At 37.0% G+C, this 17,105-nt stretch overlaps 1 protein-coding gene and 1 pseudogene across 1 annotated transcript; one reads left to right on the top strand and one right to left on the bottom strand.

Moving 5' to 3' along the window:
* Positions 1-9,588: 9,588 nt before the first annotated feature.
* Positions 9,589-10,291, bottom strand: LOC141565891 (splicing factor 3B subunit 5). Its single transcript, XM_074309624.1, has one exon. It carries the CDS (start codon positions 10,139-10,141, stop codon positions 9,881-9,883), a length of 261 nt encoding a protein of 86 aa, XP_074165725.1. The 5' UTR covers positions 10,142-10,291; the 3' UTR covers positions 9,589-9,880.
* Positions 10,292-12,506: 2,215 nt separating this feature from the next.
* On the top strand, positions 12,507-13,184 carry LOC141541143 (pre-mRNA-splicing factor SPF27 pseudogene; annotated as a pseudogene).
* The last annotated feature ends 3,921 nt before the right edge of the window (positions 13,185-17,105 follow it).

The following is a 17,105-nucleotide window of genomic DNA, read 5'->3' as shown; positions in this document are numbered from 1 at the left end:
GGATTTTATGGGAAGAGAGAGAAGTCAACTTGGTATTGCATGGAAATGTCCTGGAAGTTCAGTGGAGGCCTGGATCCATGTATAGTGAGGCCAAAGTGGAGCTTTCATAGACCAAAGGAGTTACAGGGACAGAGACCAAGTGGGCAGAAAGTAGACATCATGATCCTAATGGCGATTCATGAGTGAAGATAATCTAGAAATTTGGAAGAGGCCTGGAAGGCAAGATAAGGCCAAAGCTGGCTTATTGGAGAACAAAGGTTTTGGTCATATGTATGGTAGAAGGGGATAGATGTGAGAGATATTGTAGAAGAAGAACAGAAAAGATTTGGTGACTAATTGAAGATGGGGTGCAGGGTGCCAGTATAAGGAAAAATAAAGAGGTAAGGATTTCTTACAAGTTGTGCACCTGTATAACTGAAAGGATGGTAGTGCCTTCTACAATGACATTTATTTTGGAATTATACACAATCCTGCTATAAACATCACTAAACAGACATTTTTTTGGTTTTGTTCTTAATAATGCTTTCTATAGATATTCCCAACAACAGAATTATTGTGTCAAAGAATATGATTGTTTTTGTAATTATTAGTGTTTACTGTTAGGTTGCTTTCCAAAAATATTTTACTAGTTTACAATTCCACCAGTAATGAATAAGTTTCTTCAGTTTGTTCTTCTTATCAATATTTTTTCCTCCTGATTTATTTATGCTAGTGCATACTTAACCATGCCTGCTCCTTGCTCATACTGTGAGCCTAAACAAAACTAAGGGGCTCAAATGTTCAGAAATTTCATTAGTCCTTTTGCAACCTAATTATGAATATCTTATGATAATCACCATAGCCTATGTAATAGTAAAGTATTGCAAATAAGTCAAAAATATTTATTTATTTTGTGTTTGATCCTAAGCTAGGTGATGCCTCAAACACAGAGAAAAAGGATAATCCTTGCCCAGTGAATGCTTATAGCCTCAAGTGAGAATAAATATAAATAGAATAGATATATGATAAGATCTGTATACACACATATCTACCTGCCCATATGTAACATGTAATATATACATCTGTGTATGTGTATTTAATTTACCCATGTAACTTTTAAACATTTTTAGAATGTTTTAGTCTGTGGTTTATATTTTGTGGGAAAGCAGGAAGGAAGTAAAGATAAGAGTCTGTTGAAAGAGTAGGGGTGCAGGGTAGGAGGGAAGGCTGGAGGACTAGATAATAACTGGGAAGAGTGGGAAGGAGATAAGGGAAGTGAGGAAAAGGAAGAGGTGACAACAGGAAGGAATTGGTGTAGGTCCAAATGACAAGTGAGAAAAACTGACTAAAGTAGCTTTAGGAAGATAGATGGCTCTTAAGGGCCTACCTAAGAGTAAAAAGGTTTGTGATAACTGTTTACATGCTTTTTCATCTTTCTGAACATCTTCTGTGATTATATCATTTGACCCTCATGGCCTTATGAAATAGGTAGAGAAAATATTTTGTAGAGGTGGCAATGACAATACAGTGATTAAGGGATTGGTTCAAATTTATCCAAATGAATTAATGACAGAACTAGGACTAGAAACTATACTTTAACCCTAGCCTACTACTGGAAGATGGATAGAAGTTAGGCATAAAAAATGACATCATTGTTGCTTGCATGAGTGTTCTATATAAAGCAGCATATTTCTTCCTGAAGTTTCTGAGGTTATATACCACCAAATATATTTCCAAAGATCGAATGATGATGGTGGTAAATATTGGGACATATGAATGGAGGGCACCCACCTCTTCCATATTTTGTACTTTCTTTAGGGACTTGGTTCTTTACTCTTTTCAGATTTCTAGTATTAAGAATCAGTATTTTGTCTTTCTGGAATTCTAATGGTGTGGAGCCACAAGAATATGTTAGCAAGGATGCAATAAGGATAGAAAATTATTAAATAATGTACCAAAATAAGCTCCAAGTGGACAAGTAAGTTTCATTTAAAAATCCATGTGATTAAAAACAAAACAAATACCAAAAAATGAAAACACTAGAGGAAGAGTTAGCTTTCAGATCTATGGTTTGGTTTTTTAAAAAATCATAACCAAAGTAGGGGACAGAAGATATTCCAAAAGGAAAAATATGAAATTTATAAAGCTAAAAGGAAAAAAAATTGTATAAACAAAGTGAATATAATTAGAACAAGATTTGTTTGTTGTCATTGTTTTTTGGTGTATCTGACTTTCCTTGATCCCATTTGGGTTGGGGGAAGGCAGAGATATTGTAGTGTTTTGCCTTTTCCTTCTTCAGCTCATTGAGTCAAACAGAGTAAAGTGACTTGCCTAGGGTCACACAGCTAATAAGTGACTGAGATCAGATTTGAAAACAAAAGATGAAACCTTTCTGACTCCAAGTCAGTACTCAATCCACTGCGCCATCTAGCTGCTTAACTAGAACAGGAGGGGATTCCCTAAATTTTGCATGAATTATTTCTGATAAGCAACTGATATTCAAGATACATAAAAATTGATACTAATGCATAAGACTAAGAGCTATTTTCTAAGACAATGGATATAGGAAAATTAATTATGAAACTACTGAAGCTGTCCCAGAGTTTAGGGGAAATATAGTTAGGGCCTCATAGAATAAAATGCTTCCAAATAGGCAGACCAGGAAGAACAGGTAATGCTCAAGAATGACATTTTTAAGAGTTAAAGAGAACCAATAAATTCCAATGAATAGGGCAAATGGATGTATCTGAAAATACTATTGTAAATGCACAAGGAATTTACTAACCAAGTAAACAAAACAAGTAAACAAAATCAAGAGAAATATACACACACACGCATGCATATGTTCCCATATGTATAATCCTGACACATATATGTAAAATTTAAAATAAGTTAAAGGAAAACAACATGGGATATTGAAACTCTGATATGGTCATGATCAATGTGCTCAATGATGATGGACAATATGTCAGAGTCTTCTTTATTTGTTTGATGACAGTTCTGTATTAGAAAAGAGGGTTCAATGATTGATGGTGATAGCAGAGAATTACAGGGAAACAAGTTTCTAAAAAGCAACCATAAAATGTAACAGAAGAAACTAGCTTGGTAATGCTGTGGATAGATTTGAAGTCAGGAGGACCTGACTTCAAATCCTACCTAGACACTAGCTACAAATCTACCCCAAATCCTCTCTGGTTGTTATTTAGCTTGCCTTGGTCTCCTCAATTGTAAAATAGGGTTAATAATGCACCTACCAGAGTTGTTGTGAGTAATAAAGGAGATAACATTGTTAAAGTGCTCTTTGCAAATCTTCAAGGGCTATATAAATGATAGTTATTATTGGTTATTTTTAAAAAGTATTAAAGATTATCATCCTATGAAAAATGCTTTCCACACAAAGAACTGATTGTGTCTGAATACAGATTGAAGCACTTTTTTTTAACTTTACTTTTCTTGAGGAAAGGAAAATGATTGTTCCCTGGAAGAAGTCAAAAGTCAGGCTCTGTGCCATTTGTGTTCTGCCATCTGATGCTCACTATCTCTGCAACTCTTGGCAAGCCATTTAACCTACCTGAGCCTGTTTCCTCATCTATAATAAGGAGAAAGTAACTAACTGACCTCTTTTGTCTCTTTCAGCCCTAAATCTTTTTCCTCTGATCATAGCTCTAGGGCAAGACGCTTGATAGAGGTTGTGAAAGGACATAATGCCCAAGAAAAAGTGAGGGAGTGACCTCCTTGGCCGGCTTGCCTTTCACTTTCTTCAACACAAAGCCCAGCCCAGCTCTTCCCCGATCCGCTGAATTGTAATGAACCTTTCACTCTCTTCTCTAGCACCCAACCCAGCATTTTTCTGAGGAACTGAGCCAGGAGAAGCTCTCCCTGCCTTACCAACTTGCTTCCCTTCGGTGAATGTTTCAGGCTACTTCCCCGAGGAGTCATCCTCTTCCGCCACTGGTGGGAGTTATACAAGGACGTGCTCTTTTGGAGGCAACGATAGTGGATATTTTATAGCACTTTTAAGTTTGTGGAACATTTAATACATATTATTTTATTTGGTCTTCACAACAAGAAGTACTAACTACATAGTATTATCATCCTAATTTTACAGCTGAGGCTTAGGAAGGTTACATGACTGGTCCATGCAGGTGTCAGGGACTGGACTTGAATTGGTTTCTCTGAATTCCTAAATCCAACCCTCTACCCCTCTCAGGGTAGCACTGATCCTTCTGGTCTGAGGCTGCAAAGCCCAAGTTGACCCAGAAACCCTTTCTCCCTAGCATTCTATACAGATTCTCCCAAAGTTTGGGGAGAAAAGAGCGGAGCAGCTGCCACCGTGTGGGCTGCAACATGGGCATCTGCGCAGGACTGCAATTAGATATGGGGTCTGCTCCTGATGTGCCAGGTCATTGGCAAGTCGCCCCCTCTCTGTAAGCATTACTTAATTTAACTCAAAAGTCACAAGGTTGGACTAGATAGTTTCTGGGGCTCCTTCAAGGTTACAGCAAGGTGCCCAGTGCTGTAACTTAGGAAGTAACTGTATCCAAAGCAGGGCATTTAGCCCAGAATCGTTGCCATCAAGTGGGCTCTGCTCTCCAGGTCCACATGTCCCTAGAAGTGAGATGAAAGGATACCTTGGTATAATGGAAGAAGTAATGGTAGCTAGGTGGTGCAATGTAGAGAAAGCCAGGCCCAGAGTCTTCTTTTGATCTCTTTAGGATACAGACACAGTAGAAGCACTGCTAGAATCTGTATGGACAATTTTATAGTCCTGTATTTTAGTTGCAAATTGTTTTCCAAAATAGTTGAGCCAGTTCACAACTTCACCTTTGTTGTTATGTTAGCCAATCAAACAGGTATAAGGTAGTGTCTCAGAGTTGTTTTAATTTTTGTTTCTCTAATCAATAATGATTTAGAGCATTTTGACTACTGATAGTTTTTTGCTTTCTTCTTCTGAAAGCTTTCTAGTCATATACTTTTACCATTTGTCAACTTGGAAATAACTCATTTCTATAAACTTGAGAAATGAGACCTTTATCAGAGAAATTTGTTCTATTTTTACCATTTTTCTGTTTTCTTTCTAATTATGACTTCATTGGTTTTGTTATGTAAAATTTTTTTTAATTTAGTAAAATTATTCATTTTCTCTCCCATGATCCTCTATCTTCTGTTTAATCATAATCTCTTTCTTAATGCAAATCAGAAGTTCTTAACCTAGGGTGTCTGAACTTTTGTAAAAAAGTAATTTGATAACTCTATTCCAATATAGTTGCCTTCCTTTGTAATTTTACATATTTTATTTTATTAATAAATTTCACAAGAATGCCAAAGAGATCTATGACACACACACAAAAAAAGATTTAGGAAATTCTGAAATAGATGATCTCTGAAGTCCCTTCCCTCTCCAAGATATGATTCCTTCCCAATACCCTCTATATTTACAAGAAGTCAAATGATACTCATAATGATTACCAAGATTCCCAAGCACTAACAAAAGCTTTCAATACTAAAGTATGCCCTGTTTATTAAGTCAGGAAAATAAACTTATGTATTTAGTAATAATATTTGCTTACAATGGTTGAAACACAAAATGGCTTGCAATTAATCATTCCCATTTTCATTCCGTAGTGAATTTGAAAATAAAATTAATCAGAAATGTTAATTCTTGGTTTTTTTTTTAAATATCTTATTGTAAAGCCATCTCCAACTAGTTCCCAAACTAGACATCCTATAGACATCTTAAATTTAACATGCCCCAAATTGAATGCATTATTGTCACCTTCCCTTTACTAAACTCCCCTATTATTGTTGAGGGCACCACCATGCTCCCAAAATCTCCGTACTGCAACTAAGGTGTCATGTTTTAAGGTGTTCCATATCCATATACAATTTCTTGCCTCAAATAAAGACTATTGAATTAACCTGCTGATTTATTTGCCTGCCTTGTTTGCTCCTTAAGCACAGGTTTAATCATGTCATTTCCCTTTTCAATAAAATTTATTGAACTGTAGTTATGGATTTCAGGAATTAATACAAAATCCTCTATTTGGCATTCAAAGCCCCTTCCTACCCTTTTTCAGTCTTCCATATCAGTCTTCAATCCAGTGATACTGCTTCTGAAACAAGATACTCCATCTCCTGACTTCAGGTATTTTCACTATCTAACTTCAATTCATGAAACATTCTCCCTGCTCATCTCTGATTCCTGACTTTCTTCATATATATATATATATATAATTTTGCAATGTTGCCTCTGGTTAGGTATCAGTTGTCAGTGTGTCACTGATAATGGGAAAGAAGAGTTTAATGGGAGCATATTACATGTGTTAGAATCCTGTGATCATTGTGACAACTTTAGCACATATTCTTGAGAGAGCCAACAGTTAGTCTAAGATGATAATCTTTTTATTTTAAAAAACATTTTATCTAATATTTTTATTTCCTCCAGCTCCATGTAAAACAATTTTTCACAATTGTTTTTAAAATGTTGAGTTACAGATTCTCTCCTTTTCTCTTCATCCTCACTCACCATTAAAAAAAAGCACTATTCTTTATATGTGTGTATGTGTATGTGTATGTAAATTGTTCATTAGTCATTATTTGCATGCTTTCTCATTAAATTGTAAGCCATTTAAGAGCAGGGGCTGTCTTTTCCCTTTCTTAATGTTTCCACTGCTTAGTACAGTGCCTGGTACTTAAAAAATGTTCATTAACTTGTTCAAGATTATGGAGGAAGACTACGTAAAATTGTTGCTGAAATTGAGGAACTGAGAATAAAGGAAATTAAGAGTTCACTAAATGGAGTAGACTGTAACAGAAAAATCAAACTTATATTGTGGAGAGCCTTGAATGTCAGGTTAATTTTCTTTGATAGGGAGATATTTCACGTAGTGAATAGAGCCTGTCTTGGTGACCCAAGTTTTAGCCCTGCTTTTAATACTTATAGCTGTATGGCCTTAGGCAGGTCAAGGACCTCTCAATGTCCCTAGACAAATCCCTGAGTATTTAAAACAAGCTGCCATATATCCTCACTGGAAGGTCCATGAATTCAGACTGCATCCTACTTCCCAGCTATCCAAAAAGGATACTCAGTGAATGTTTTTGAAGTGATTTAATCTGACTTGCATATTACAAGGATGGATTTTTGAGCCAACATTGGAGGCAGGAAGATCAGCAAAGTAAAAAAGGTCTGAGCTAGAATAGTAGCAGATGGCATGGAAAGGCTGCTATAGGAGAGAGTGTGGATGTAGAATCAGGTAAGACTTGGCAACTCTTTGGATGTTGTGGGTGAAAGTTCAAAGGGAAGGTGAAAGTTCAAGGTTTTAAGCCTGTTTGGCTGAAGAAATACTCTCCCCCCATAAAATGAAGGGAAAGTTAGGTAGGAGAACTTTGGGACGAAAATCATTTCAACATAGAAGTCTTTTTTCCTTAAAAACTGGGAATGGAGAAAATAATTTTCAAAAAATTTTACCAGACACTTTTGGTTGAGTTTATTTTAACATGAACAAGAATGCAGTTTCATAAATGGCTTGACTGGCCATGAGTTATAAGGTCCTTTGTGAGATTAGATTTTGAGTTTTCTACAAGTGTTGCATAAGTATATGAAAACCCAGACAACTGCTTCTCCCAAGTGGGAAACAATTTATATTGAGAGCATGTTAATGTGTAATGTCCGGGATAGCTCTCTGGAGGGCTTTGGGACCAGCTCGAGGCCTTGGGCTTAGTGGGGGAGTGAAGTGAGGCAGGAAAGCAGACACATGGCTGGTCAAAGATGAAGTCTTCTCTGGGGCTGAGAGCGCCTTGGCAGAGAGCCCTCTGTCTCTGGGACTCCCTTAGATACCCCAGCATGACTACATTACTACACCACACTGGGCATGGGCAGCTGTAGAACATGACATCACCACATTACCCTAAGTATACACCAACTAGATTGATCACATCACTACATTGTATCATGTGCTTAGAGAACCACCATCTCCCACCCAGTAGGTACTTAACTACAAACACCCTGCTGGCTTGGATTCAAGTACATCCTTTCAGTGTTCCAGCCCCATACATTAATGAAATATTTCTAATCAACATCATTTGCTGACCTTCTGGATTTGGAGAGAATAACGCTAACTACACCAGTCAAAAAATTACTGACTTAAAGGATCTACTTATATTTTATTTTTATTTACTTGATAGAACTTTTTAAAGGATGGCATTTTCCTTCCTTCAATTTTTTTTAATCCTATATATATTTTTTTTGAATAAGAAAAAAATGTAAAACTGAAATGAGATATGCAACATCTTTTCTCGTACATTAGTTTCAAATCATCACTTTTATCCTGACAGTGCTTGAAGGGATGTGCAAGGACATCCATGACCCCCTTAATAATCAGGAAGTAGTTATTTTCAAATTCTTTGGCCCCCAAACCTTCCCTTTTCATAGCTTTGTGAAGCTAAAGATAACTAGTAATAAAAATGTGAACTTCCCTTGCTCAATCTCACCTTTTTTGATTACCCTTTTTCCTAACTCCAAATTATATCTGCAGTTTAGAACCTAGCACATTATTTTATCTTTTTATATAGTTAGAATTTAGCATATTATTTTGTGTAACCTTTTGAAGTCAAAACGAAAACCTTTAAATTCCTTCTAGTTACCATATATAGAACAGCTTAAGTTTGCTGTGATTTGTAAACAAATTCCCTTCTGATAAAGTGGAGACGTGGGACTTGTGATCACTCTGCTGCTTTGCTCATTTGTGTCACTTGTTTATATCTGTACATTGGCTCTCTTGTGGACAGAAAGCCAACCACAAGGAAAGCAGATGGCTAGAGGAAAAGCCTCAAAAAGAACGGGAACAGTTCAGCGATAGGTTTTCTGCAGTAACCATGATCTTCATACTATTTGTCTGGATAAAACTGGAGGCAGAACTCAACCCGCACTGATTTATGTACCCAAGGGCATGATTCAATAGTCATCCTTCCAACTCATTAGATAAAACAGAGCGTAGGTAAAACCGTGCAATGACGCAAGACAGCCGCCTTAAAGAGGTAGATCAGGGGGCAGCTAGGTGGCGCAGTGGATAGAGCACCAGCCCTGAATTCAGGAGGACCCGAGTTCAAATCTGGTCTCAGACATTTCCTAGCAGTGTGAACCTAGGCAAGTCACTTAACCCCCCAGCCTCAGGGGAAAAAAAGAAAAAAGGTAGATCAAGTGGTTAACAGCCACAGGATTTAATCATAAAGCCTGGGTTCAAATGGCTGTGTGGATAAGGTGCTACTTGTACAGTGTTCTCGTCTGCAAATGAGGGAGTGGGACTGGATATTTCATATATATATATATATATATATATATATATATATACAGACACACACACACACACACACACACATAGGATTACTGGCTTCCTAGGGAAGGGAGGGAGAAAAATTTGAAACAAGTTTTTGCAAAGGTGAATGTTGAAAACTATCTTTACATGTATTTTTAAAATAAAAAACTATTATTCTAAAAACAATAATCCTATTATCTTTAGCTCTGGGGAAGTGCAAGCCTCTATGTGTCACGTTTCCCCCCCCCCCCCCCATCTCCCTCATTCCCCACCACACACACACTGACACTCTGGATTGCTCAAAAGATTTTTAACTTTATGGGGACGAGGTAAAAAGCAAACCCCAAAATCCAAACTCAAATTTCAGAATTAGTCTCCCTCTCTGGAGCGCCGCCCGGGCCAAACGCCAGTGCTGAGCCCCGTAACTACGGTCCCGGGCTCTTTTCCGCATAAGTCCAGCTCGGCTAAGGCAGCGGGCGCGGGAGTCAGAGACAGGCCCAGGCCGGGGAGGGGCCAGTCCTCAGAAGGGAGAAGCCTGAGTCCCGGCACGGCCGGAGGGCGCTCGGAGCGGGGGGGCCCCCGGGGCCTCAGTTCTCCTCGGGCTTGTCCGCCGGGGGCCCGCACGGCTGCAGCATCTTCTCCATCAGGTTGAAGCGCACGCGCGCTTTGCTCTCGTTCTCGGCGATGGCGAAGTAGTTGAGGAGGTCGAAGTGGCCCATGTAGGAGCAGTACGAGTCGCGGTGCTGGTTCACCAGCCATTCCCACTTGGTGGTGTCGGCATGGCCCGTGCCGATGTACTTGGACTGCAGATGCTCCAGCTGGCTGTGGATGGTGTACCGGTCCGTCATGGTGGCGAGGACGCGCCCTGAGGTGCTCGCTAACTCAGGCGGCGGCGATCACACCTGTAGCGTTTCTCCGACAGAAACAAGTCCCAGAAACACCAGCGAGAGCAAGAGAGAACCTCGAGAGTCGCAGACGTTAGATGTCACAGACCTCAAAGCTTTCCTAATTGGTCTTTCTGAAACAGGATGCGGAAATAGCGAGTTATCTTTACAGAAGGGAACTCTGGGACATTAAAGTCCTCTTGCAAACTACAAATCCCATAATACTCAATAGTGGGCGTGTGGCATGCTTTATCTCAGCTGACCTTCCATATTGCCTTTCTGAGGGGGTGTAGCATGCTGGAACTTGTAGTCCGCGTAAGATACGGGTTTTAAAAGCTGAGAGCCGATTCGATTCATAGTGATGTCACTTTGGTCCTCTCCGAGAAGGAAGGACAGCAAACCAACCAACCTTAGCGGGAAGATGTTTTTTGGGAGAAGGTTCAGAGTCTGAACTTTGCACTGCTCGGCTTAGGGAAGGCTGTGGCTCAGTTAGAGTGAGTTAGGCCTGTACTTTTATTGACTGCACCAGTCAAGAAAGGAAGGAGGAATCCCGAGCCGTAGAATCCGATCCGTAGACCTCGTCCAGTCCGGGAATTCTTATTCATACGCCCGTGAACTTTATTATGATAAACTTTTAAAATACGGCTTTTCCTTCGTAATCTTATGGATTTTATAAATTTAAAAATATTATTCTGAGAAAAGGTCAATAGGCCAAGACTAGGGAACCCAGAAAAAGTTCAGAACCCTCGATCTAGCCCAGCCCCTTCCTTGGCACACTCCATTGGAACGTGGACCCGGGAGAGACGCCTTTTTGTTTTTTGTTTTTTTGTTTACTTTTGCCTTGTTTTATATCCCAAACTATACTTTTTAGCACAGTAATAAACACACCATATACATTTAACATGCCTTTTAGGCAGACTGTCACGTTCAAGAATGAAACATCTTCTCCATGGATCCCAACAGCAAACATCCTGATACCTTGTCTAAGATTCTTAATCTTCCCTTACTTAATTTAGGGTGGAAAAGGACGAGAGTTATCATAAAATATCTTAAAACTTTCTAAAAATGGCTCATGATCTCACTCCATTTAGATCTTACTTCTTTCCTAACTTTACATGAAAACCACCAAATAACTATGTACTCAAGTTATGAATTAAGAGTATATTCACTGAATGAAAACAAAACAACAACAACAAAAAACAACCCAGAAGCTACAGCATTAAAACTTCTGAGTGGTTGAAAGCTATTCCTATAAACTTCACAAGCTAGTCTTTGCTCCCAAAGCAGCCTAAGGAAGCACTATCAAGAATTTTACCTCCAAAGTCTGTTAGGGAAAGGAAATTAATGGTTTCATCCCCATCTATTTCTGCTTCCAGTGCTAAAGTCATGGTGAATGCAAACTCTGGGCCTGTCTTGATTTTGATCCATGGGGCTGACACCATTCATTTTCTCTACTCAATACATGGTCATGAAGCTTCTCTTGTTGAGTATAGCAGATCTCCAATGTATCCAATATACAGGAAGCTATAGCCTCACTGACAGCTCAAATGTATAGAATAATTTTGCATATATATATACATACATATACATATATGTATATGTACATATATATGTGTGTGTGTGTATATATGTATATATATGTGTGTGTATATACCTGTGTCTAATGGTAGACATCTCTAGGGTATAGAATGGAAAGAAGAAAAAAAAGGGAGAAAAAGAAACATACAGGATAATTTTATTATATATTTAGAAGGAATAGCAAGCCTTAAATAATATATTTGCAATTTCATATGTAATCATCTGTTACCCGCCAGAATTTGAAACAAGGTGCTAAGTCACTGATAGAGACAATGTTTATGTACTTAGTTCACACCTAAAGTTTAAGAGAGTTTACACGTTAGAGTTCCCACCTTTAGAGAGTGTATATAAGGAGGAGCTCCCACAGCCCGAAGAGTTCCCACCTTTAAGAAAGCATATATAAGAAGAATGCCACAAGCCCACTCTGTGGAAGGTGGAGAAAGATTCATTCCAACTAATACCTTTGTGCTGGCTGGGGACTTCAGGAGATTCACAAGTTGGGCAGAAAGAAGACAGAGAAGTGGTGGGGGAGAATAATGAAACCAAAATCCACAGGGCCTCCAGAAAACTAGCTGAGCCCTAAGTGAAGGAGCTAAGACTTGGAAAGAGACAGTAAAATTGGACTTTAATACCTGGCTGCATTTGGGGTGATTACACTGAACTGAAAAAGGCTGCCTCCAAAAGCCCCCGAAGAAACCTGCTCCCAGAGAACTTTATATTTTAGAAAAGAGAATATTCCATTACCCACTGGATGGCGGATACTGGTCTAATGGCTGGGGAGGTGGTGGAGGACGCCCTCCCTTACTTTGATCAGTGTTACCAAACGCCTGGCGTGCGGGAGACTGCTGCTGCCTTGGTAGAGGAAGAAACGCGTAGGTACCGGCCTACCAAGAACTATCTGAGCTACCTACCGGCCCCGGATTACTCAGCCTTTCAGACTGACATTATGAGAAATGAATTTGAAAGATTGGCTTCCCTACAACCAATTGAATTGGTTAGCATGAAACGATATGAACTTTCACCTCCCTCTTCTGGGCAGAAGAATGATATCACTTCAAGGCAGGAAGGTGTAAACAATTCCATGGCCCAACTGGATCATCAGGCAGTTCGTATTGAAAACCTTGAGTTGATGTCACAACATGGTTGCAATGCCCGGAAAGTATATAATGAAAACCTAGCTCATATGATTGAACAAGTCCAGAAGGAACTGAAGAAATTATGAAAACATATTCAGGATTTGAACTGTCAGAGGAAGAACATGCAACTCACTGCTGGATCTAAATTAGGAGAAATGGTGTCGATTTGGGTCTCACTCGTCAGTAAAAATTATGAGATCGATCGAACTATTGTACGACTAGAAAATGAAATCTTCCAGATCAAGCAATAGCATGGGGAGGCAAACAAAGAAAACATGCAGCAGGATTTCTGAAAAACTGGAGTGTAGGGGGAAGGGAGAGAAAGGGCATCTTAGGAATTCTTAAGGCATCAGGAAATTGAATGATTCTCAAATCATGGTGAGAACCTGTTGAATGAGTGCTAATGACCTGAATAGCCTGTGAATGCTTTAGGAATATGATAGGAACTTAGAAACTGTACAGAATGCGTGAATTAATAGTTCTTTGTATTATATTTAATTCTATTTGTATGTTTCTTTGACAAATTTTTACCTTAAAAAGAACATTACAATCCTCTTTAAAAATTGTCATGAAAATGCTTGCTTTATTTCATAAATTTAAAATAAAATGAATAATTTCTTTTAAAATAAAGTGAAAGTGTTAAGTGCTAGTTTGCCACAACCAGGTGTTACATCTGAACATCACAGCAGTCTGATTCCTTCTGTGTTGAAAGTTGTGGAAATAATATTTATATTTTAAGATACAGCAATACTTCCTGATATTATCTGTTTTTCCCACAGTTGGGGTAAATACCTTAGTCAAAGACCTTTCATTGACACATATTCTTCAAAGGGAGAATTGTGGGATGAAATAATAAAACAAAGGGGTTGCTGATTTTGAACGTATAGAAAATGTAATGGTATACTTCCATTCCTCACCCTCTCTCTTTTCTTCTCCTTTTATTTTCATTTATTAGGTATATGGGATTTTCTTGAGAGCATGTAAACTCTTTGCTTCTCACCTCCAGGTTGCTTAGGGAAATAAATGGGCATGTTACTTGTTATAAAATTACAAGGATTATTATACACTTCTCACTATCTTTTAAGGACTACTGGGAAAGAAAATATACGGCCATTTTTGAAAATATATAGTCCATAAAAAAATTGTTGATTGATTGAGGGATAGCTAAACAAAATATGATGAATTAAATGTAATGGAATATTTCTGGACTATAAAAAACAATGAATATGAATACTTCAGGGAGGTCTGGAAAGACACACAAACTAATGCAGAATAAAGGAAAAGCAGGAAGAGAATATAAGCAATAACTATAGCAATAGAAATTGAAATTCTGTAACAACAAAACTAAAACTGTAAGTTTTAAATTATGCTTCATTTTGGATGAAATAAGAAAATGCATCTTTATCTCTTCTTTGTCAAGGTGGAAGATTATGGATCTAGACATTATACATTTTGTCATGAGAGTCAGTCGATGTATTGAATAATTTTGTTAAATTGCCTTTTTTTCTTTCTTTTTTTTTTCAGTTCCTTTTTACAAAAGATTATTAATAGGGGATGGGGGGCATTTTTCAGAAATGGTAATTTAAAAAAAAACTAGGAGATGATGGTTACCATTTTTTTCTTTTAATAATTTTATTTTCTCAGATACACATATAGTTTCCAACATTCATTTTTGTAAGATTTTGTGTTCCAAGTTTTTCCCTCCCTCCTTAAGACAGCAAGCAATCTAATATAGGTTAAATATATACAATCCTTTAAAATATATTTCCATATTTGCCATGTTGTACAAGAAAAATTAGACCAAAAGGAAAAAACTTCAAGAAAGCAAACAAATAATAAACAAAAAAAGATGAAAATACTATGCTTCAACTCATATTCAGCCTCCATAGTTTTCTCTAATTGCTGATGTCATTTTCCATCCCAAATCTATAGGACTTTCCTTAAATCACCACATTGCTGAGAAAAGCCAAGCCCATCACAGTTAATCATCACATAATCTTTCTGTTAATGTATGCAGTGTTCTTTTGGTTTTGCTCCTGAATGTTTTGCTGAAGTTCATTCAGCAAAAGTTCATGTAACTCTACTCATTTTTTTTTTTTAAGGGAAATGTGTCTTACATCGAGTACTTTTACAGAATGTCTTAAGGAAATTAAAAAAAAATTAGAGTAAGAGAAATGTGGCTACAGGGATTTGGGGCATGGGGGCAATTAGGTAACTTGGGTGAACTTGGCTTTGAACTTAAGAGTCAGGAAGATGAGTTCAAAGTCTACCTTTAATGTTACTATGTAGCTTGGAAAAGTTACAATCTCTCAGTCTGTTTCCTCATCTATAAAATGAGGAAAATGATAACACTCATTTTACAAGGTTGTTGTGAGAATCAAATAAATATTTGTAAAGCACTTTGTAAACCATAAAGTATTACATAAACATTAGCTATTAATACAAAAATATTGTTATTTATTGTTTTTTTTTTCCCCTCTTATTGGGGTAGCACTTAAAATCCTCACTTGGATCTAATATGCAGTTTTGAAATTCAATTTGTAAGTCTTTAAGGGAAGACAACTCACCAAGATATCCAATAGTATATTTTAATTAGCAACTTGGCTTCAACTAAGGCATCACTTTAAAACCCCTATGTCTGGGGATAAAATATCCAATAATATAGCTTATAACGAACCCAGAAATAGGAGATGGTCTGGGACTACATGAACTTTCTGTTGTTCCAATAAGTTTCTTATAGTGAAGGCACGTTCATTTTTCTCTGAAGAATTTAGCTTCACAGTAGCAGACCTCGTAATGAGAGCTTGCAAAATTACAAACATGTCCAGAAGTTTTAATTGGATTAGCATAGCTTCTGTGAGTTATTAACCAAAAAGAGCTCATGGGAAATAACTTGAACAATCCTTCATTGCTGAGCTAAAGCCCAGCTAAGCTCCCAGAACAGCCATAATTTTTAATATGGGCAGAGATTCCTAGGGGAAAAGAAAAGATAGAACTGATTTTTTTTTATTTTTTTTTTTACCCACTAACTGGTATTTAATTAAATAGGTTGTTCCATTCAAAGTCTACTTGGAATAAAGCTTGACATTTACAGCTGATCTCATGAGAAAGGAGCAACTGTTTCACAGCTGGGTTCTACTTTTTAATTGGATTCTTGTAGATACAAAATTTCTCTAACTCCTATTGAAACTTAATCTATTATTTAATTTTTATACAACATAGCAAGGAATCTATTTTAATTTATTTCTTTTGTTTTAACATTGACTTCATTTCTAAATATATTTCCTTACCCTCCCCTACCCGGGAAGTTATCACTTGTATAGAGAACAAAAAAGTTACCCAGCAAAACTAACCATTAAACACATTAACTGATTCTCACATTATATTCAATATTATATACCCATAGTTCTCCACCTCTACAAGGAAAGATTGAGGTTCTTTTTTTCATTTCTTCTCCAAAAAATCAAGTTTGATTCTTGTAATTGTACAATATTCAGTTTTAGTTTTTATTGTTATTTCCATTTCTATTATTGTAGTTATAGTGTATGAATAGTGTATAGTATAGGTCAGGAATTTTTAAAAATATATTTTATTTTCCCCAAATTACATGTATAAATTTTTGACCTCTTTTTGTTTTGAATTTAAAATTTTATCTCTCCTTTCCTTCCCTCTTTCTTCCCTGAGATGGAATATAGTGTATATAGTTTATAATGTAGTTAGAGTATATGTAGTTATAGTGTAACTATGTAGTTATGTGTATTGCAGTTATAGTGTATGAATTTCCTGTTCATGATTCCTTTTCACTAGTTCATATGTCTTTCTATATATCTCTTTAAAATTCTTCATGTTCATATCTTATGATTCGGTAATATTTCATTACATTAATTTACAATTTGTTTAACAATTCCTCAGAAGATGGACACTGTTTTGTTTCTGATTCTTTGATACCACAAAAAAAAAAAATGCTATTGCTATTGTGGTCCATAAGAGACTTTTCTGTCTTCAGTTTCTTTGGATTATATGTTCAGTGGTTTGTTTTTTTCAGTTTTCTCAGTCATAGGTTATAGACATTTTAGTCATGATTCATAGAGGGAAGTAACTAACTAAATCTTGGAAAAACAATGAAGACAGATATTAGGTTCTTACTAAGTGCTAATGAGATAATGAGATATTAGGTTCTTACTAAGTGCTAAGTCAGTACTTAACAATTCTTT

The sequence above is a fragment of the Sminthopsis crassicaudata genome, chromosome 4, assembly GCF_048593235.1.
Source record: "Sminthopsis crassicaudata isolate SCR6 chromosome 4, ASM4859323v1, whole genome shotgun sequence".
Taxonomy (NCBI): domain Eukaryota; kingdom Metazoa; phylum Chordata; class Mammalia; order Dasyuromorphia; family Dasyuridae; genus Sminthopsis; species Sminthopsis crassicaudata.
Note: the sequence above shows the minus strand (reverse complement) of the source record. Positions and strands in the feature narration are given on the sequence as shown.

What these genes read in the sequence shown, in the direction of transcription:
- LOC141565891 (XM_074309624.1), bottom strand. Translation starts at nt 10,141, where the DNA reads ATGACGGACCGGTACACCATCCACAGCCAGCTGGAGCATCTGCAGTCC.